Source organism: Stegodyphus dumicola, chromosome 5, assembly GCF_044657685.1.
Source record: "Stegodyphus dumicola isolate Sdum_Otavi_A_Nest chromosome 5, ASM4465768v1".
NCBI classification, from domain to species: Eukaryota; Metazoa; Arthropoda; class Arachnida; order Araneae; family Eresidae; genus Stegodyphus; species Stegodyphus dumicola.
In genome coordinates, this window is record NC_140772.1 from 131,231,690 (window position 1) to 131,255,453 (window position 23,764).

General features: G+C 35.0%; 1 protein-coding gene across 14 annotated transcripts in view; it reads right to left on the reverse strand.

Moving 5' to 3' along the window:
- Positions 1-23,764, reverse strand: part of LOC118205918 (deoxyribonuclease TATDN1-like) — a 108,620-nt gene that overhangs the window by 27,579 nt on the left and 57,277 nt on the right. For all 14 annotated transcript variants that reach the window (XR_004761079.2, XM_035378190.2, XM_035378194.1 and 11 more), the window contains 2 exons: positions 21,397-21,473; positions 21,175-21,245 (listed from right to left, as the gene is read on the reverse strand). Coding sequence is in view for 13 of the 14 variants with exons in the window: in XM_035378190.2 (XP_035234081.2) it covers positions 21,175-21,245; positions 21,397-21,473 (148 nt within the window). In the remaining variant the exon portion in view is untranslated. The remainder of the gene's footprint in view (positions 1-21,174; positions 21,246-21,396; positions 21,474-23,764) is intronic.

Genomic DNA, 23,764 nt, shown 5'->3' on the forward strand with positions numbered 1-23,764 from the left:
GTTATTTAACAGTATAAGAATTATTGACAATTATATATATATATATATATATATATATTTAATGTGTCAGAAAACACATCAGCACTACTGTAGTTGTGAAAACTGAGTTTACTAAATTAAGTACAGTTGAAATTTATTTTATTGGATTATTACTGATGGTGGGTTTATTCTGTACTAATTGTTAATGAAGTTGTGATTGAATTACTTACTGTCTTTATTAGTATGTACTCAGGTAAAAACTTAATAAAACTCAATTCATTAAGTCTGTAAATGTAGCCATAATGTGTATTAGATTTTAATAATATTAAGGAATTTCAAGCGTTTTGAAAATTGTAGTACTGAGTATACTGAATTCTTGTTATGTTAAGATTCAGATCATTTACGATGTTTGTAAAATCACCGTCGTGCATTAATGGTTACTATTAATAATGATAATCTCAGTAGCATTGTATTTTTGATTAGTGTGTGATAATTCTAAGTACAGAAACTGAGTGTGGCACAAAGCTCAAAGACTTTGGTTAAAATGGCTTTCTTGGGAAAAGAAAAAAAAGATTGACTTATACAACCTAGCAATAGAATTAGAGAGGAGGCTACAAGAGTCTAAAGATTGTGGAGCTAAAATCTCTGATTTAAAAAAGTGCAGCTTATGACGAAGAGTTCGTTAAGGGTGTTTTCGAGGGAATGGTAAATGATAGGTTGGAGGAGGAGAGACTTCGAGAAAAAGAGAGAGAGGATTGCCGGGCTAGGGAGATGACAATTTGAGTTAGAACGGCTAAGGATCAATAGATCGTCGCCTGCAGTATCGGAAAATTCAAGGTCGAGTAATAAGCAGTTTCATCATGAGATACAAAAAAGTATTAAAAAATTTGATTCAAATAGTGGGGATTTTAGTTTGTATCTAACAATGTTTGAGAGAGACAAGCGAAGAGGTTTGGTATCGAGGAGAGCGACTGGATAGCTTATTTGTTAGCACTATTCACCATGGAAATTGTTCAACTTATATCTAAAGAACACGAAGAAAAAACTTGAGATTACATATATGTAAAGGCTTTGCTCTTAAAAAGATTCAAATTGAGACCCGAAAAATTCCATCTTAAATTTATTCAGCATCAACGAAGATCAGATGAAACATGGAGGGATTTGAGTTTTGCTTTGAGAAATTATTTAGATGGATGGTTATGCGGTCTGGAGATAAATGATTTCGAGAAACTAAAGGATTTGATGGTTACCGATCAAATGAAACGTCAAGTCGGCAGCGAAGTCAAGAAGCATCTCTTGGACGACTGGATAAAAGTTACTTCGGCAGCTAAGTTGGCAGATATGTTAGATGACTACGAAGATGTCAGCGGAATTCGGAAGAAATCAGCCCATCCGGAGTATCAAGACCGAAGGAAGAATGATAGGAATTTAACTGATCCTAAAGATAAAAAGGGGGATGATGAGAAGATAAAATGTTTCGTCTCAGGCAGAAGTAATGAAGACCAACCAAAAAAAAGCATTTGAAAAAAAAAAAAAAAAAAAAGGCTTCTAAGTGTTTCGAATGCAGCTGAGAAAATCACCTTAGGCCCCAGTGCCCAAAACTCATCAAGGATAAATCACCAGCCATGGTAAACAACATATACTAATATAAAAGCGCAGAGGAATTGTTGTCTCCATTTATCACGGACGCACGAGTAAATGGTCATCCTATTAAAGTGCTGCGGGACACCGGGGCCCGCAATCGTTGGAGAGGATTTAGACAGAGGTATGTATATTCTGGGAAATCAAACCGCAGGAAGATTGCAATAACTAGTTCCAAATTCCATGAACGCCTTAGAAACACGGCTTTTCTTTCAGGCTATGGCCTGAAAGAAAAGTCATATCCCACAGGAAGTGGCAGATCGGTATTCGAGGAAAGCGACTTTTCAGGAAGACGGGGTCAGTGAGTCTCCCACTCCAATCCTTGACTCTACCATGGGAACGGAGATTTTGCTACCGCAAGCAGAGAGCAGCGGGGAAGAAACTGCTCTAATAAAGACTGACCGAAGAACATTTAGTGACTCCCAGAAAAGGTGTGAAATGTTAAAAGCGATTTACAACTCTATTAGCTCAACAAATGGAAATCAATCATCGAAACATACCTACTGTATTGAGAACAATCTTTTGTTTCGAGTTCAAAGAGATCGTTATGGAAATGAGCAAAAAAAATACTGGTAGTGCCAATAGAATTTCGGAAGAAAATCCAAGCATTATACCACGAAGGAACTTTGGGTCATTTGGGGGTTACAAAATCGAAGGATAGGCTTTTACGGTATTTTTTGGGAGGGCCTGGTTGTTATAAGGAAATTGAAGATTACGTTCGTTCCTATGACAAATGTCAACGAGCCGGGAGACCAAATGAAAGGAAGAAAGCTCCTTTGAAACTAGTACCCGTCATTCAAGAAATATTTTCTAAATTAAACATTGATGCAGTAGGCCCCCCCTGCCAGTCAGTTCAATGGGAAAACGTTGCCTAATAACAGCCATATGCTTGCCATCTAAATACCCCGACGCTATTCCAGTGAGTGATGCGAGTTCAGTTTCTGTGATCGATGCCCTGATTAATTTTTTTAGTCGTATGGGTTTTCTGAAAGAAATCCAATGCAATCTCGGAATGTCTTTCGTAAGTACACTTACTACGGAATTTTCGATAGTTTGGGTTTAAGGCTAGTTATAGTTCGGTTAGGCACCGCCAATCGAATCCGATTGAATGTTTACATAAAACAATCAAACGGCTCTTACAAGCTCTATGCCTGGAGGCTGGAACGGATTGGGAAATACACCTTCCCTCAGCATTGTTTGCCTTAAGAACTGTAACCCATGAAAGCACTGGGTTTTCACTTGCCGAATTAGTGCATGGTAGGAATTTAAGGACACCCGAAACCTTATTATTTGAGCATTGGACAGAGGATAAGAATGAAGAAAATCCAGTAACTAAATATGTTTTTGAATTGATCATTAAATTAAAATGGTGTCAGGAGATCGCAGTACAAAGAATGGAAGAGCTGCAAATTAAACGTAAGCTATGGTATGACAAAAATGCTATGAAGCATGAATTCAAAAAAGGGGATTTAGTGTTGGTTTTTGCTACATTGAAACCGAATAAGCTGGCAGCCCAGTGGTTGGGGCCAGGAGTTACTGAAAACAAAATATCAGATATAAATTACATTGTAAAAATCTGGAAAGAAATCTCATATTTATCATGTAAATTTGTTAAAACCCTATTATAAAAGATCTGAGGAAATTAATGCCTTATCATCTGAAAGTAAGAATGAAGAAGCTGTGGATCAAGAGGTAGATTTTCCATATCTAGATCCAAATCCTAACATTTATGATTTCGAAGACATCATCCAATCTAGCAGCTTAGAAGATCGGTTGGAACCTCGCTATGTAGATCAATTACGAGATTTATTAAAGAGATTTTCTAAGAATTTCTCCAAAGAGCCAGGAATAACGGAATTAGTAGTGCATGACATTGAATTAATAAGCGACAAACCAGTCAGATCTAGTCTCTATAAAGCATCCCTAAGGCAAACGGAAATTATGGAAACGGAGATTCAGAGGATGCTATATTTGCATATAATCGAGGTAGGGGATCGGACTACACTTCGCCTATGATTCTAGTGGAGGCGCCTGGGAAAGACCCGAGACCATGTATAGATTACTGGCGTCTAAATGAAGCAATATGCACAGAGTTCTTTCCCCTGCCAAATATAGCGGAAAGAGTGGAGCTTGTTTCGTCTGCCAGGTATATAACAATTCTAGATTTGGCAAAAGGATACTGGCAAATTCTTCTAAGTCCAAGGGCCCAAAGATCGGCTGCTTTCGTCGCGACATTTGGGACATATAGACCACTGCGTATGCCATTTGGGTTGAAAAACACTCCCTACTTTTTCAGTAAGTTGATGGCTGAGTTATTAAAAGGGTGTGAATGCTTTGCTGTCCCGTATTTGGATGATGTTGCTATTTTGTCCAATACTTGGGAAGATCATATGAAGCATTTAAATTGCGTTTTGGGAAAAATAACTGCGGCAAATTTGACCACTAAGCCATCAAAATGTCGTTTTGCTCAAAACCATGTAACGTATTTGGGGCACATCGGAGGACAGGGAATCAGATGACCAGCTGAGCCATGACCAGCTGCTTAAAGCAGTTGATTATCCTACTCCGAAAACAAAAACTCAAATAAGGGCGTTTTTAGGTTTGGCAGCTTATTACAGCAGGTATATTCCCATGTTTTCGGTTATAGCTTCTCTACTCACGAATGCCTTAAAGGGGAAAGTAAAGAAGGGGGAAATTCTTTGGACAAAGAAATGCGAAGACACATTTATTCAGTTGAAGGAAAAATTAATGAAAGAACCTGTGCTACACGCACCAGATTTTAATAGAGAATTTATGGTGCAAACTGATGCTTCCGATTTAGGGATGGGAGTAGTATTAACACAAATGGATGAGAACAACACTGAACATCCCATCTTGTACTTAAGCAAGAAGTTTTCAGTGACGGAAGTACAGCACAACTGAAAAAGAATGTGCATATATAGTTTTTGCTGTAAAAAAAAAACTGCATTATTATTTGGACGGTCCAAAATTTTCTATAATTACTGACCACAACCTTTTAGTTTGGTTAAAAACTAATGCAGGCTCTAATCGCAGGCTAATGCTGTGGTCTTTAGCCCTGCAACCGTATAATTTCCAAGTTATTCATCGAGCTGGGAAGAGCCATAAAAATGCTGAAAGTCTAAGCAGGTGTGCAACTAAAAAAAAAAAAAAAAAAAACTTTTGTAATATCACGGTACTTCTATGTGATATTTTTCTTATGTATGTGTATAACTAACTCTTTATCTGAACTATATTTAAACATTTTGATGAGAAAAATGTTTCTTCGAAGGGGGGAGAAGCTGTAATGTTCCCCTTCTCTGAAGAACACTTGGTCACCCACCCTAAAAGAAGGGACAGAGGACCCTCTTCTCGCCTCAACCGGAAGAGGGGATTGGACTTTCCGCTCTAGTTGCAGGTGGGAGAGAAAAGGAGATTGAGATGTGAAAGAGAAAAGAGTGGATGCTGTTTTGCGCGCTCTACCGTAGCAAAAATGTACTTTAAAGTATTTCTAAACTATAATCTGTACATAGGTGTATTTAACGATAAATATTTAGCCTAGAACAGGTCTTGTTTATTTGACGGAGATACAACTATGGTACACCCTTTGGATTAAAAAACTTCGATAATGAATTTTAAAAAAAATATCTAAGGCAATGATGTTGTTTCTTAATGAAACTTGCACTATGCAAATTCCATTCTTCCAAAATTTTTAGAGGCATTTTTTTGATTAATTTTTATTGTACCTGAAACGTTTTAATAGATTACAAATATTTGTAAAACCTTTTTATGCACACTTAATTAAAGCTTAATAGTAAATATTTGCACTAATTTTTTTCTTTCAAATTTGTAAATAATAATACTACTAATTTTATCCACAAGATTATATGAACATGTCTCACGGATTTTGTCGGGTTTTAATGAAACGTTCTTCCTACAGCAAATATCATCTGCACAAACAGTTTGCATTCGCATATTTAATCATGTTTTGTCACATGATTTTTTGGCATTTCAAAGAGAGAAACTTGATTTAGAACACTGTGCAATGGAATTTGTAAAAAAATATCGTTATCATTAACTAAAAGGTGCCTGAAATGATACTATCACACTGATTAGAACCATCATTTACTTCCAGTTCTGTTGCAAAATTTCAGCTACAGAATGTCACCAAGTTATGTGTATCAGCTTTAGGTACTAATGTTGTACTATATGATACTGTGAATGCTTGGTACTGAAAGTTCAAAAAGAAGTAAAATGACATTCAAGAAGTACAGCGCTCTGTCCAGCCTACTGATGTTGATAAGGCCTGTCTGCGAGAACTTGTGGAAGAAGATCAATATATAACCTCTCGAAAGCTTACTAAGGAATTATACATTATTGCCACGCCCATTAGTCAAGCTACGAATCGAATAAACTTGACGTACATGTTCAATCGCTGGATGCCGCATGAGCTGACTCAAGCAGATAAGGACAGACGTGTTCAAGCCTGCACTAATCTGCTCGAATATCAACGCAAGGACAAAATACTGGCCCAGATCGTTACTTGTGAAAAAAGTGGATTTACTTCAACAACACAGGCCGAAAAAAGCGTTGACCTGTGCCCGATGAGTCTGTCGGCAGCATCGCAAATTGCAATTTGACTAACAAAAAGATCATGCTTTGTATCTGGTGGGATTCTCGTGGCATTATCCACAAAGAATATCTGGAAAAAGGTAAAATCTTTGACAGTAAGGTGTGCAACGAGATGCTAGTCCATGTTGACGCTGCTATGAAGAGAAAACGTAGAACTGATTTTCAGTGCAAAAAGGTAATGTTCCATGAAGATAATGCAAGACCACGTGTGTCTGCATTCACTGGCTGAGCTTCGTACAAACTCGAATGGGATCTTATGCTGCACCCACTACATTGCCCCAAAACATCGCGCCTTCGGTCTTCTACCTTTTATCGCACCTGCAGCTACAGCTTGCTGGTGCTATCTTCCATTCTGCACAGGTCGTCCAAAATGGGTTTGATCTGTTTTTTTACTCACGGCCATCAAGTTTCTGGGCCGAAGGCTTTGAAAAACTGCCAAAACGTTTAAAGAAAATTGCAGATTTGGCTGGTGATTATTACCCGCACTAAAAGTACTGTTTTCGTGCTTTTTGCTCCCTAACTTTATTATGAATGTTTTTTGGGAGAAAACTTTCGTTATAACCAGATATTTTTATCTTCTTTAAGGTGGTCTACTACAGCAGCATTACAATACTAAAAATTTGTTTACACGCAGCATCGCTAATTAAGAAACTATGTTGCGTGAAATTTGGCAGAAATATAAAGCAATAGGTCAGTTTTCGAATCACAATGTTAGAATCAGGTTTGGAATGAAATTTACTTAAATATTATATTTTAAAAAAATTAGTTTGAAATACGTAATTTTAATGTGTAGTTTGGAAAGCCATCAATAGATGGCGCTACGAGTTAAAATTTAGCTTTGTAATCTTATTTCTGCAAAAATTCACGAAGTAATTGATTTTGATATCAGTTATAAATCATATTTTTTTCTAAATAATATTTAGAAGCGTTTCATATATTCCTTTATACACAGTTTTCACTAAACAGTGTCAGCTGTCAGCGGAATGACGTTTACGGCAACCTTATTGCATTGCTATTCCGCACTTGTTTTGTTTACATTTATTTATACTGTGGTCAGTTAGCAAAAAAATATGCGAAAATATCAAGGACGACAGCAAAAACAACCTGGTTTTAATAAAAGATCCAGAATTCAGCGAAAACGTCGAGCTCAAGAAAAAAATATGAAATTAAATTCCCGAGATGTGGAAGATTCCGAACAAGCGGATGTTTTCGAAAGGTGAGAAATAATTTATTCTTTATATCGACTACCTCGCATTTATGATTTCGTAGTAAGTTAATTCCGAAGTAAAACATGCATATTTTTTTTATTGAAGGCAAGAAATTATTGATACAACTGCATCTGTGTCAAAGGAGAATCATTGCTCGGATGATTTTTTTACAAAGTTTTTTTTTTTTTTTTTTTATGTGTTTGTGTGTGTGTGTGTATGAGGGGATGCTAATAATTGTTCAATTTTTTTATAACAATTTATTCCTCCATTCACACTAAATTGTTGGGAAATATTGAAAGGGTAAATTCCAATTCACAAGGAATTGCTGAAATAATTGAATCTTTTCAAAAGTATGAGCATGTTCTTGCGATCTAAATTGAATTCACCATCATTACATGGTATTATTGGAAATTTTATAGTCATATGTTTGCTACGAAATGCTTTGTCAGTTACCTATGGTATATTTTTACAGGTGTATGCACATTTCATTCATGTGCTCGCTGTTCAACTTGCTTTTTTTTATTATGTCATTTACTTGGATGTTAAAACTTTCTTTTAGCGTTGGAACATTTTATGATCATTTAGTAAAATTTATATATAAATATATATTATTGCTTGTTTATTTATGGTTCTGTGTATTTGTCATGCATGCATGTTATGAAGTGTAGTTTTTGAAAAATATGTCACAAATGGTAAATTCCACCAAAAGCTGAATTGAATTGATATTGGGATGCAGGTAATTAGAAAATATCTGCCGTGTATTTTGAGCGTAAACCATACTAGTGCCAAGAATGGGACCAATGCGCTCAGGCTTGCTTAGCCTTTCTGCCATTGTCCAAATTGAATTATCTCTAGTAGAAAGGGAGTGAATGCTTTCTCTGTATAACAATAAAATATCTGTCTGATCAAAAATCTACCAATAAGAAACTTTTCATACGTTATGTGACAGACTTTCTGCAAACAGAAGTCCTCAGCTCTGTTCTTGTACATGTTTTTTAATTTTGGTTCAGATGTGTACTTCTCAAAGGAATTCTTCTCATAGGAAGATTGTCTGAACATTTAAAAACTGTATTCTGCTTTTAGGGGCCTAATATTTTAGGCCCTTAAAATTAATATTGAAATTTCTAAAATGTTGAAAAATATGTCATCTGGATTCTGTGCAAAAAAATATAATCCCTTTTTCATTTCTGCATTTGCAATTCCTGCATTTTCTTTATTCCTACATTTTTTAATTGGAAGGAATTTCATTCACAGAGCTCTCTAATTTATTCTTACAAATCATGTAGTAATGTACCATTTTAGATAGATATAAATAACACATTTTGTAATTTTTCTAAACTGTGGTTATACAGCATGATATAATAGCTACACAAGGTATGGCGAAACAGTATACAGCAATATCTGTCGCACTGTCTGAGATGGGTGGTAGTCATGCATAGCTTAATGCTTAAATTAGTTATGCGTTATTTATTTATTCGTGTTTTTTTAATTATGTTATAGCAGTTTATTTCTTTCATTCTTAGGTCTGGAAGTGAAAAATTTGACTTTTCTATGCCAAAAGTTACAGCTAATGTTCCTAAGACGAACCAGGCTTTCTTGAGGTAAGTTGGTTTATTTCTAAAATAGATATTAGCTGTGCATGATATTGAAACTCTTATAGGTACTTAATTATGGTTAATTAATTATGTATTAATTTAGAAGTCAAGCAACCAAAATCAGCGTTATATTTTCAAATAGTGAATATTTCAAAATATGATGCTGATTTTTATTGCTTGACTTCTAAATTAATACTCGGTCGGCGTGTTTCTAAATTAATACTTGGTCGGCGTGAACATTTTGCATGAAAGAACTTGAAAATAAAAGATTTTTTTTTTTTTTTTTTTTAAATATATTCATTGCAATCAGTGAAATTTTCAGACGGGACACTGAAGCAAATGAAAATATTTTGGGGTTCGATTCTTTTGATGGGAGCCTCATCAATAAGCCTACTATCTTTTTTAAATATTGCTTCTTTTTCATTGTTTTCATGATGTTTTATTTTCCCTTGATGAAAGATTTTTAATAATTTAAATTTTGTTAATAAAATATAACAAAATGAAATCTGTTATTATGTGGCTATTATTTTTTCCATATATATTTATTTGAGGAAAGCCAAAAATTTTATCATTTTACAGAATTTTTAAGAAAAATATAAGGATAAAATTTTTTAAATAATTCTGATTACTACTTATGCTTTCCTCTCGTAATGTGCCTCAAGTTAGAGCAATTAGAAAATAAATTTAAGTCATGTGATCTTTTTTTCCAAGTTTTTTTTTAGGCTTAGGAGTATAAATTGCTTATCCCCACAAGACATTGCATCTTCTTAGTATGCCATCCTAAGGCTCCGTTCAGATGATGGTATAAATGTCATAGACACATAATCATAAGGCATAAAATGTGGGAGTTCCATTCACACCTGCGAGAGAGGGACTAAGCCATAGCCAATTAAAGAAGCTAAATTTGTGCATGCATGTATGTGTCTACAGCTTTCTCTCTCAATAGGTTTCATGTATATGCTCTGATTGGCCAACTTTTATATCAAGTCGACACAAAGTTGAAAACTTCAAGCTTAATGTCCAAACTAGTTTTTGTGACATAGCAAGGTCTGACTACGAAGCATTGTTAGTTGGGAATTATGACATTTATACAACGGCTTGAATAGAGCCTTAGAAAGCCATTTGGTAACTGAGGTATCCACCATGAAAGAGTTATTCTTGCCCCTCTGAATTCAGTGTTTACTGGAACACGAACATTTTATACTCGAGTGTAGAGGCTCTTCATGTGAAACCTCCGGCACACAAAGTACTGACTAATATTGCACGAGCAAATGACACTGCGAGCATGGAAGCAGCAGTTGTGAAGATGACTCATCTTCTTGTAGTAATATACTGATAATCCAGTGTATTATTATTGTTAATTTATTTAAAACTGACATTTATTTAGATCTGTGGTATTTGTAAGGCAGTTTATCAATAGCAGGTAGCATCTTGCCTCTTTGCTTTGATCAGGGCCTGTGCAACCAGTGGTAGTCAAAATTTTTAGAATTTAGAGAATAGTGCATAGCAGAATTTTATAATTTAGCAGAGGGCACTGAGCAGCAGAATTTAGAGGCAAAAAAATGTTCAGAACTTACGAAGACATCAGCCAGCAGAATTTAGGATATGCAGAGATTGCACTGAGTGGCAATAGTGCCATATGTTACATTTGCTATCTGCATTATTAATTTGTGAAACAATTTCAGCTGTTTGAAAATGCATTTTTCTGTTAGAAATTTGTATTTCTTGCAATTTCTTTCTTTCTTTCTTTCTTTTTTTTTTTTTTTTTTTGGAGGGGGTGTATGTGATGTACTCTGTTGTCGAGTATATGGTGTTAAAAATATTTTATCATATTTTTTTTTCAGGTGTAAATTTTGTGCATGATTTGGCTTTCATTGAGACGTCTCTGGGTAAGGAGTTACTAAGGAAGAGAAACTTACATGCAGATTGAAGCATGCAGTGTCAAATGTATACGGAATATAAAAGATGCTGTATATTAGTATAAGTTTGAATAACCATAATAAAAAAATTTCTTGAAAATTGTGTTTTTTCTGCGAGTTATTAAAATTGGAAATAATTAATTACAATATTTATGAAAATTTTCGAAAATAAAAATACAAGTAGTATTTAAAAAGTACTGCAAAACTCATTTTTAAGTAGAAAAATTATTCTCAGATGAAATCCTTTCGATTTTGGTTGGTATCAATGAACCCACTACTTTCTAAAAGCATTTCTGTCAATTACTAAGGGCTAATGAAAAGGTGTTGAATTCTCAAGATGAATGTTGCCGAAACAGAAAAAAGTGTACTTCAGAACATTTTGCAGTAGCTCAAAGTCACGGACCTGATATATACTGTAGTCAGGGAGAAATTATTCCCCTTCCTTTTCTTTCAAAAGCTGAGTTTCCAAACGCACAACGGGAGGCCGTTGCTAAAAGCTGTGGAACCAGTTTTATAGCTATTCTTAGCAATTTGTGAGCTGTTTTTCAAATAACACAGTAAATCTCGGGGAGGGGGATTTGAAATCATGATCACTGCCGGTACGGCAGAATTTAGGTACAGCAAAATTGTAAAATTCAGCGAAGCATCAAGCAATAAAATTTTAGAATTTGGGGGGAAGGGCACTTGACAACAGAATTTATTGTGTACAAAGTCAGCAAAATGCATAGCGCCATACCTGATTCATGATACAGCAGTATTCATTACCAATAGCAAACTTGTTTGAAGATAAGCTCGAAAAAATGTTTTCTAGTTGTTACCTAAAATCGGTAAACAATAATCTTTGAAAGATTATTCGATTATATCGTTACTAATATGGTAAAAATTTGAAAAGCAATCAGAAGCCGTATCTCTAGGGTCTTCACGTCACGATTTATTTTTATTTGTTCGAATATGATATTTAGATCTCTCTTCCTACAAGTATGTGTTTTCGTACATATAAAGTATCAAAAATAATAAAAGTAATTAAAAAATTTTCTCTAGTTGCTCTGAAAACTACATCTGAATATAAAGATAAGAAATACATCAGTAACTTGCTGTTGTTATTTGCTGATCATAATGGTAATCAACAGAACGTGATCACATATACCGTCTTCAAAACTTTGATTTTTATCAAGCTTCATATAAATACTAGGTTTTTGTTAGTCACGTAACTTGGCATCCTAAATTTGAGATGACAGATGAAATAATACTAGTTCTGAATTAGCTCACTCAGGAAGTAAAATTTTCTCCTTCCCGTCAATATAGCATATTTATAGCTCCCAATGATGGCGATCACTAACTAAATATGTTATGGATTAGAAGCCTATTGCACTCCATAAGTTTTTCTTTATTCGCTTTATGTGCATGCATGCTAGTTTGTGGAAGAAATTAAAAAGCCCTTTTTTTTTTACTTAGATTATTCAAATGTATACGCCAGACATTTATTTGTTGAACTGTAATTATAATTTGGAACGTGGTGCTAGAGCCGTTGGAGCCGAACCGAATGCCAGTTTGTTTAGAATTATAGAGTTTGATTACGCCAAAGCAGGTGAATTTGGAAAACACCAAAATCGGTCATGCATCCAACTCGTTCATCGAGGCTTGAACTCCGGATGAACTACCAGTGTTCGACAGCTCGCTTGCTAGAATTTAGGGAGGAACTGATTGTTAGAATTGCGTTAGGCTCTTTGAATGTAGCAAAGCCACGAGGGTTACCTTCTTAAGATGGCAGACCTTCGTGGAGGAATTTTCTGAAGGCTTAGATTAGGTTATTATGGCAAAGCACAGTAGGATGCCTTCATGTTGAACTTTCTTAGAGAAATTGGCTCCCCATACACGTTACACATGGAGAAAATTATGAAAACGTCCATGCAGCCGGCCCGTTAGCCTTGATTCGAATCCAAGTCGGAACTACCAGTGTTCAGCGATTTAATTCCTCTACCGCAGGAGGGCCTAATTGCTGAAGGGAACTGGCTTGTATTCATGTTACACACGGTGAAAACAATGCAACCAGCTGATTCGTCTGGCATCGAACCCAAACCAGTTCGAACTTCCAGTATTCAGTAGTCTTAACCACTCAGCCACTGGTGGCGTGTGGGTAGGAGCCACAGATAATGTAGTGAGTAGCAAAAATCCCTAATAGTGGCCCTGGTTACTAGTAGGATTGTAAGTATATTGGTAATCATCCAATCTACAACAAGGAAATTTCGGAGCTTAATTGTAAAGTCAAATGCGACACTCCGATAAACGTGGTATATGTAGAGATGGAAAAATTTATTATTTAAAATATTTGTATTTATTAGTAAACATTTTATAAAACTTATTCTTAATTTAGCATTTAAGAATTCTAAGAGAGTTATCTGAGTACTTTTTCCTCCTCTGGTAATCCAATAAAATTGAGTAAATTTATGTTCTGTAATATCTTTGCATGTTATATACATAGTTTTTTTTTTTTTTTTTTTCGTTCAAAGTTAGACAAGTTTACACAAACAATACAGGTCGAAAAGAGAGCTGGTCTGCGCCTGGTGAGCCTGTCGTCAGCGTCGCAAAGCGTAATTTGACTAACGAAAAGATCATGCTTTGGATCTGGTGAGATTGCCGTGGTGAGATCCATAAAAATGAATCTCTCCATTAGTCGCACTATGCATCACATAAACGTCAGCTGTGCGCCGCATGAGCTGACTCAAGCAGATAAGGTCAGACGTGTTCGAGCCTGTACTATTCTTCTCGAATATCAACGCAAAGTTAAAGTTCTGGACCAGATAGTCACTTGTGTTGAAAAATAAATTTATTTCAACAACATAGGCCAAAAATTTAGTTGATCTGCGCCCGTGAGTCCGTCGGCAGCATCGTAAAGTGTAATTTGACTACCGGCTGGCCTCTGTATGGACTCGAAAGGGATCTTTCACCCCACCCACCACATAACTCCGACATCGCACGTTCGGACTTCTACCTTTTTTTCACACTTGCAGCTACATCTTGCTGGTCCTATCTTCACTTCTGCACAAGACGTCCGAAATGAGATTGACCTGTGTTTGGACTCGGGCCACCAAGTTTCCGAGCCGAAGGTTTTGAAAAACTAACTACCAAAACATTGGCAGAAAAGCATAGATTTTTTGTAGTGATTACTACCCGCACTAAAGGTACTGACTGCTTTTTTTTTTTTTTTTTTTCATAACTTTATGAAGAACGTTCGTGCTTAAAATTTTTGTTACAACCATTAAATTCTGTAATTTATGAATTCCTTCCCACTTCTCATGTATTTATCAACTGTACTTTATGAACCTGATATTCCTACAATTATCAGCTGTACTTTATAAATCTGATATGTAGAAACGCAATTTGATTTTATGCATTTCAGTATCAAGTGAAATTTTTAAACTAATCTTTCATTATAACACTTTATGTTGTTTTCATTCAAAGCTGAACTCAGATAATGTGCCGAGGTTGAACTATCAGTAATAGGCGACTTTAGCGCTCGCCCGCTAGAATTTAGAGAGGAACTGAGTGCTAGAATTGGGTTAGGCTCTTTGAATATAGCAAAGCCACGAGGTGGCAGATAGCAGATGTCTTCGTAGAGGAAGTTTCTGAAGGCTTAGTTTAGTTTATAGCAAAGCTCCCCATACACGTTACACACGGGGAAGATTATGAAAACGCCCATGTAGCTAGCCCGTTCGCCTTGATTCGAACCCAGGTCAGAACTACCAGTGTTCAGCGATTTAACCGCTCGGGCGCAGGTGAGCCTAATTGCTGAACGAAACTGGCTCGTATTCATATTGCACAACAGGAAAACAAACCATGCAGCCAGCTGGTTCGCCTGGGATCGAACCGAAACCAGGTCTAACTTCCAGTAATCAATATTCTTAACCACTCAGCCACTGGCGGCGCGTGGCAGAAGTAAGAGCCACAGATATTGTATTGAGCAGCAAAAACCTCTAATACTGGCCCTGGTTACTAGAAGGATTATATATTGGTAATCATCCAATCTACAGCAATGAAATTTCGGAGCATAATTGTGAAGTTAAATACGGCACTCCGATAAACGTGATAAAGATGGAAAAATTTAAAAAAAAGGATACTTACTATGCAAATACATGTATTCATTAGCAAACATTTTATAAAATTTATTCTTAATTTAGCGTTTATGAATTTTCAGAGAATTATCTGATCGGATTATTTTTTTCTCCTCTGGTAATCCAATATAATTGAGTAAATTTATGTGCTGTTAATATCTTTGCCTGTTATGTACATAGTTTTTTTTTTTTTTTTTTTTCTTCTCGTTCAAAGTTAGATAAAACTGAACGTACGTTACACTGAAATTACTTTGTCTAGAAAGTAAGCGCTTGGATAGAAACAGATGTGGGATTTCATTTTTAGAAGACATGAGATCACTTTCTGTAAAGTAATGTTATAAAATTTTGAATTTGAAATAATCGTACTTCGTTTTTAGTAGCGCAGAATGATAAAGATTTAATGAGAATATAGCAAAGCATCTTTTTAGAAACGCTGTTATAATTTTGCTATTTTATTTTTTTATGTTAGGTCAAGGAAAAAGGCAGGCTGCTAAATACGGTAACAGCACATTGCTCTGTTTCATATATAGCTAATCCGCTTTGAAATGAGGCACGAAGCAGTAAAGTAGCTGAACACCAGTAGCTTGGTCCGACTGGCTGCGCTTTCGTGGTTTTACCCTGTGTAACATGTATAGGAGTCAATTCCCCTTAGAAAGTCTTCCACGAAGGCATCCTTTCCCTTAGGCAGATAGATTGTACCGGTGTTTATGTTATCAACAGTACTGGTTATTTTCAAAAATGATCATCCTAGAAAGGTGATTGCCAAAAAGTATTCACTTCGCTTATTTATACGTTATGCATGACTATACTCTTTTTAGTCAATCTAAGATATATAAATTACTAATGCTCAAAACAAATTCAATTTTCAATATTCTGTTTCCTATTTGTTCCTGTTCAATGAAACAAATTCATACACAGCAAATCCAAATGCATCGCTACAGGAAGATGATAAACCAGCTCAGTACGTAATTACAGTTGCATCCGGAAAAGAGTACATATGCATATAAATATATAATATATATACATATATACGATATACAATATATATATATAAATATTATCGTTTTTTAGGATGTATCTATAATATGTATCATTTTACTTTACTAAAATATAATATTCAATTTTGTAATTTAGGAATTTCTTCCCCCCTTATCATGTATTATCAACTTGTATATTACCCCTTCAATTATCAGCTGTATTTTATAAACCTGAACACAGAAACGCAATTTGATTTTATGCATTTCAGTATCAAGTGAAATCTTGAAACTGATTGTTCATTATAAAACTTTATGTAGTTTTTATTCAAAGCGGATCTCAGATAATGTGCCGCAAATTATTTCCACACTAAGTTTTTTGTGCAAATAATACGTCCTGCTAGTGTTTTTGTAATAAAATGCATGTTATTAATTGATTTCGAATTTTCGTTGCATCTTGATATTGCTGCCAAACATATTCAATCAAGAATAATATCTTTTACTACGTTTATGTGTATGGATACATAGACCATTTCTCCGTGTACTAGAAAAATTTCATAATGATTTATCCACTTTTGAAGTAAAAAAATAATAGTTAGGAGTGTTATACGATTTTATAATACAAGTAAAAAATATATATAAAGCTCTGGAAAGTGCTAACACATATTTATGGAATATTATGGATGGTAATTTATGAAATATTATGGATGGATGAGTAAATGGAATATTATGTGCATGCTATATATGTATACACATATCATCAAGTATAAAATCATTTATATATAATTTTTATGTCGCGATGAAATTACCGAAATGCTTAAAAATCTAGTATTTCTAAAAACTGTTTTCTTCCGCAGAATAAAGGCAAATTATGAAACATTACGCAACATTGAAAAGCGTGATGAACAAATTTTGCGAAAAGAAATAGCGACTGCTGCACGTATCTCACAGATATCTTTCATTCAACACAAAAGTGGAAAAGTTCTATTCCTGTTCAAAACATACCCTGCAGTCTGAGTCACAGACGGAAGAAATGACAGCAGGTCTTTTGTTCAACTGAGGGGAAGTGTTTTATGGCTCACTCACTTTCCCGCCAAACGAGTACAGTGGAAGGGAAGCTTCGTTGCCATAGTAACCAGGCTGTAGGTAGTCTTACAGATTTGAGTCTTTATCGCTCAACGTTCGTAGCGCCATCTGTTATCAAAAATCGACATGAGAAAGGGGTATTAAATGCTCTTAAAGGCATTTTGATAAACATAATTTTGTTTTTCTCTTTGACGGATTTTATTCCCATATTTTTTTTCTTTTTTAAGTTTAAAATAATCAAATGAAATTAATGCAAAAATACAATTTGAAAACTTCATTATTCAAAATTTTAATTTCCTACATTTCATATTAAAATAATATTATAACTTATTAAATAAGTCAAATTATATATTTCATTTTAAATGAATTTGTCAGGTCTAAATCCATTTAGGTGTCGCTACATGGTGCAAAAAAAAAAACTCTCGAACATTTTATTTTAAAATTAGCACCTTGCTATACTCAAAAGAAATTTTAAAATCGGGAAAAAGTCCAATATGTAAAAAGAATCAGTAAAGATAAGGTAAAAAAACTACTTCACGTAGAAACGAAGTAAGTGACATCATGCCATTACCAAACGTAGGTATGCGAATAGTGAAGAAAATGAGCTTCTAGTAGAATTTAATCAAATATGCACATGTCCCCTTTTCAGAAAAATTTCCCTATTTGAATTTATTGCATCTCATTTCAAACATTTCCCCCAAAATTTCCCATCGAACTTTTTCATACTTCAAGTTTTTCATTCCATTAATCACATTTATAAAAATACACAGCTATAAAATTAGATACAGTGTGTTTTTTCCTTTAATTGACTTTACTCAAAGCCATCTGTAGCTCTATCTATCAGCTAGAATTCACCCAAATTTGATAGCAGAACTAATGATGGCATGGGAGAAAAGATTCTGTGAAGTAAAAATTAGTTCTGAAAGTTGCCTATAGGGAAATGCGGTGCTTTTCTAGTCTACACAGCTGAGAATTAAGACAAATCTATAACAAAAAAGAAATTTCAGGGCAACACCACTTTGATGCAGCAGACGAACTGCCCCCAAAGGCTTACAGAGATGATATTTGAGTGTACCATAGTATTTTATTCAATAACAGTGCTTTCTTGAAGAGGGCAATGTGACCACTCTTCTCATGGACCACACATTGCATCATGTACACTACATTCTCGAAGGAGAATACTTAGTACTGACTGCGATATGTTGTCTTTTAAGGTCATCCAGGTCGAGACAAAATCAAGATAGACCTTGAACTTCAAACAACCCTACAGGAATAAGTTACATCCGGAAAGCGAGGCGGCCATGCAAGAAGAAAAAAGTGACAAATGACTCTTTCTTTTGAAACGGATGATGCTATAGCTGCTCTACAGATAGATCAACATGCAGTGGTTTCTATATCAGGTAACTTTTTTGAAAGATGGAAGATCCATCTTTCAAAAAAGTTACCTGATATAGAAAATGCCTTTGCGGAATTTATGGAATGACAAAAATAATCAGCATAACATCATACCTCTGTGTAGTGACGGTACAGGTAAGTGGTCTTATTAGAGTAATGTTCTCAAGAATAACAAATCCACTAAAGAAATCTGCTGTAAAGCTACACAAAACAGTGACATTTGGTGAATGCAGTAGGATTTCTTAAGCACTTGCACTAAAAAGACGTGCCACGCACATCAAGATGCTTTTGTCTCAAACTGTGTGCAAAAATGAAAATAACGTGGTGCACACGTCGCTTAAAAACAAGATTGTTTATTTCTCAAGTTACAGCTCTGAATTGCACTCGCGGAGTGGCGTAAATGAGACACTTTACCGCTTGTTATATTGTAGCGAACGGCACCGCAACCGTGAAGTTTAGTCATAGCACAAGTGGTTAAACTCCATGCAATTCTTCGGATGCCCAAATTCAAGAAATGTGAGTGCTAACAATCTCACTTTGGTGAAAATGGACCTTATCCTCTCATAGAATTCCCAACCGCCAAGCATCATCCACTTCCAATCGGGCAAGAAATGTCAGTGCAAATGCCAATGTTTTATTCCTGTTTGCAGCTTATCTTGTATGGGTAGAAGCGGTGAACATTCTGAAAGATTTGCCATGCTGTTGAAAGATTCAAATCCTACCATCACGCAATTTTTCAAGCATGGCTATTTCCGGCAATGGTCCGATAGGTATCGGTATCGTCATCGACTGCAATCACGACATCAGTAGCTGCCTGTTCTGGTGGCCGCATTCTACCAAAACAAACTGCTAAGAATCTTGTTTCTTCAAACTTCTGAATTAGCCTTTCAATGCAATGATTGAGGGAGGGCTTTTACGTATAGTAAATATTAAATATTTACTACTTCTAATCTGATGATGACCGGCACTTCTGTTGATGAAGACAAAACTTAACACGTAAGGCGCGCAGAGGTAAGGAAAGATACATGTTGAACCAAGCTAACATTTGGAATGTCTTTCGGTGGTTTTTCTTTTATTTTTATAGATTGAATTATTGACGCTGCTATGTTTACGAAACCAACCAAGCATTTGCAATTTCAAATTTTACCTGTGCTTCATTGCAGTCATGCATTTTCCTCCATCTCATTTGGTCTTCCTATCAAATTTGATGGCATTCTAACTTATAGATCCAGCTACAGGTAGTCCTGAATAGTGCTTGAATACTGTATTTTATTAAAAAATACTTTTTATTTAAAAAATTGATATTTTTTTGCAAATTTTGATGAAAGTAAATAAGTTTTTAAATTTGTTTTAAGTGAAATAAAATGTTTAACCTGCGGTTTTTTGATGAGATTACACATTTTAAAGGCCGGGCATTGGCCGAGTTGTTAAGATCGCTGAATACGAAATTGGAACTCAGAAAAATGGGCTGGCTGCATAAGTGTTTCTCATGGTTTTCCCTGTATGTTACGTGAATATAAGATTTCTCCAGAAAGTCTTCCACAAGGGCATCCCTTCCATTACGCAGATAGCCCTCGTATACTCAGCCACATTCAGATGCCCTAACTGAACCTCAATTAAATAAATGCATAACTGCGTCATTGTAGAAAAATTACAAAATAGGATTGATACAAATCAGAGTCAAAATATCAGAGTCTGATATAACATTACAATATTAAATAATAAATCAACAAACAAAATAAAACAGCAAATCCTTGTGAGATGCATTAATTTCGAAATGACGCAGATTAGAATGATCCATTATATACAGCACAAAGTCCATAATCCAGATGTCCACTATCCGGAATGATCTATAATCCAGAGCTCAAAGCCACAAACTTACGCATGCGCGTAAAGCGTTTACATATGCGCATGTGATGCGCGCATCCGCTACGCATGCACGCAAAGCCTGTAAAGCGTTTACACATGCGGGCTTCCAATGGTGAAGAAAGTGACAGAAAACGAAAACGAAATGTTATTGTTATTGAAAACAAAAAAATTTCGATTGACAAGTTAGTTGGTATTCTCGACACAGCAATTACAGGATTTGAATAGTGGAACTTTGTAACTGAACAAGAAATTATGTCTGTTTATATAGAAGAGAGAATTAAAGAGAAAGTATTAGCACAAAAAATGAAGCAACTTAAACAACTTACATTGAAAGAAAGTTTAATAAAGTAAACAAATAAATATTAAGCTTTTTTTTTTTTTTTTTTTGTAAATTTTTATCCCTTTAGATCATAATTGCTCTTTATTTCATAAATTACAGTTTCATATTTTTAATTGTATAATTTTTGCATGCCATCTTACCAGATTTAAATTGATTATCTATAATCCAGAAAAACCCCTAATTCAGAATCGCTGAAGTCTCGACATATCCGGATTAGAGACTTTGTACTGTATTTTTAAGATGAAAAAGGGAAACAACCAAATTAAAAAGAAGAGTCATAGAGCTATTGCCAATTAAATTTATATTTCATGTTGCATATATAATTTAATCAGAAACACTTCTTTCTATTTAGCTGTCCTCATGAGTTAGTTCTATCAGATAATTTACTTATTTATGAACTGTACATGCTTTGCAGATTTTACATTACCTGTTTCAATCATAAGCCTATGGACAGGAATATCTGCAACAACATCTAAGTTTTCTCTCGTTTTCAAAGAGCTAGAATTACAAAACATATTATGTTTTTAACAGTTTTATTTCAAGATAAATAATATAATAAATAAAAGGAAGAACATATGCAATTTTTTAAAACTTCTATTAAACAGTTCAATTAATTATTATTTATAAAATAATTAAAATATAAACATACCATCCATTTATACCTATATATAGTCCTAAATCAATTATTGCTTTTGCATCTTCTTTTGTCCCATCAAAAGAATGTACCTAATAACAAACATATTACGTAGCTATATAAAACTACTACTAAATTTATAAAAATCAAAAATAACAGGTTAAAAATATTTAAATCTGTAAATTGCAATATTTCAAACATTTTATCAGAATAATTTGATGCATAAATATGTATGTATAAATACATATCTTTTATATATATAAGTGGCTAAAGTGTGTGCCGCGGATAGTTTATTGTTGCCACTTGGAAAAATGAGCGCGGAAATTAACGTTTTCGTAGTTTTTAATTAATATCTCGGCCAATTAAAGTCGTATGAAGCTGAGAATGATATTGATGGATTCTGTGAATTTTTTGGAATCCGAAGATACATGTCTCAAACTTCAAGTCGGCGCCGTTCCATATATATTCAAGAAAAAAGAATTTGGCACGTAGCCAAATCCCTGTAATGGGGAAAACCCAAGAAAGAGAGTGGAAAATGTAGGGAAAATGTAGGGGGAAATTAGTTTTTAATTACTATCTCGGCTAATTAAAGTCCCAAAAAGACGGGAATGGTCAAAATAGTGTGCCATGGACCTTCGGAATCCAATGGTGTGCTTCGCTAAGCCCGGGAGCCAGCCGTTTTGGAGGAGATGATGTTATTTCACCTCATATATATATATGCGGCTTAAGTGTCTGTTTGTCGCCGATAGTTTATTGGTTGCTTGCGTAACTGTACTAGCCAATGGGGTGAAGTTGCCATGGCACGGGGTTGCCGTTTCAATTGAGATGTAGACAATTTCTTGTAAAACTTGCCTTTGCTATGACCATCCATAAGTCTCAGGGACAAATGCTTAAGCGTGTTGGTATTTTTTTTTACCTGAGCCTGCATTTGGACACGGTCAACTTTATGTTGCCTGTTCAAGAGTTCGTGAAAGAATGGACGTAAAATTAAAAATAATGGATGGTCCTCTGCAATACGAGCTTAAAAATTATGGAAAGATCTACACAAAAAATGCTGTGTACAAAGAGATCTTTGACATGTGAATTAACATTTAATTATTTAAATAACCTTTATTGATTGAGCTAGTGGTGGGCTCTTAAGAAATATACCGTCAGTGGTTTCCTTCATTGCACTCTACTTTAAGCAATTAAGCAAGTAGAAGGGAGAAACTCCATGGGGCAATGAGCAAAGGGGCATCCTCGCCGCCTGCCCTGGGTAATTCAGTTTAAACTAGCAGACACCTCTGCACAAAACATTTTAATTACAATTTATAATATCTAAAACAGCGGTCATTTCGTATGACCACCGGGCTTTATAGTATATATATATATACACACACACACCCTTGACCTTGAAATTAATTATATGTATGTAAAAAACGCAAAATTTAGAAGTACTGATGTAGGAACACCAAGATGTAGAAATGCAGAAAATAACTGATGATGAAGCACATAAATGGCATATTGCAGAGGAAGATTTATGATTGCATAGCATGCTAATATGTTGAGTTTGTAATATCAAAGAAACTTGGCAGTTGAGGCAGTTTTAATTCTATTTTTATTTCCAGTTGACATATGTGGCCACAATCACTTGGCACTCTAGTCATGCTTATTCAGAGAACATTTACATTTTTGGTACTTTTGCGATAGGAAGAAAGCACATAGAAATTACGTCCTACGTAAATCCAGAGATTATTAATTACGTAATTAATAAATGTTACATAATTTAATTACGTAATTAATAAACGTTACACAATTTATAAATTACGTAAATCCAGAGCAAGAAGCTGAAGTGCGTAGTTATACAATATGGAAGCACACGAAGAGAAAGGTTTTGATTTGAGTTAAAAGTTTCAGTTCCCAATTATTATGTCATCATCACTGCACAGGCCATGCAAAATGGAATGATTTAGAAATGATGCAATCCAGAGAAATTTTTACGATTTTTAGAACAGACAGGGAAAATTAAAGTTTTATTGTTAGTTTAAATTATAATTTTGATTCACATATTTTTTATCTTACATGTTACATATCTTATGCAGTCGAGTTACATTAATGTGACCACCTGTCTAAAAACAGAGTAACCACCTTTAGTAGAGCGTACCGCTGTGAGATGTACAGGAAGACAGTCGATTAAGTTCTTGAAGGGGTTCACTGGGATGCTAAGCCATGCCGACTCCAGCACAGTGACCAGCTGCGCTAGGTTACGGGTGAGGATCCATGGCACGAACAACCTGATCAAGTTAGTCCCACAGATTCTCGACTAGGTTTAAGTCCGGGGAGTTTGCTGGCCAGGGCAGTACGGCAAACTCATCCTGGTGCTCTTTGAACCATGCACATACAC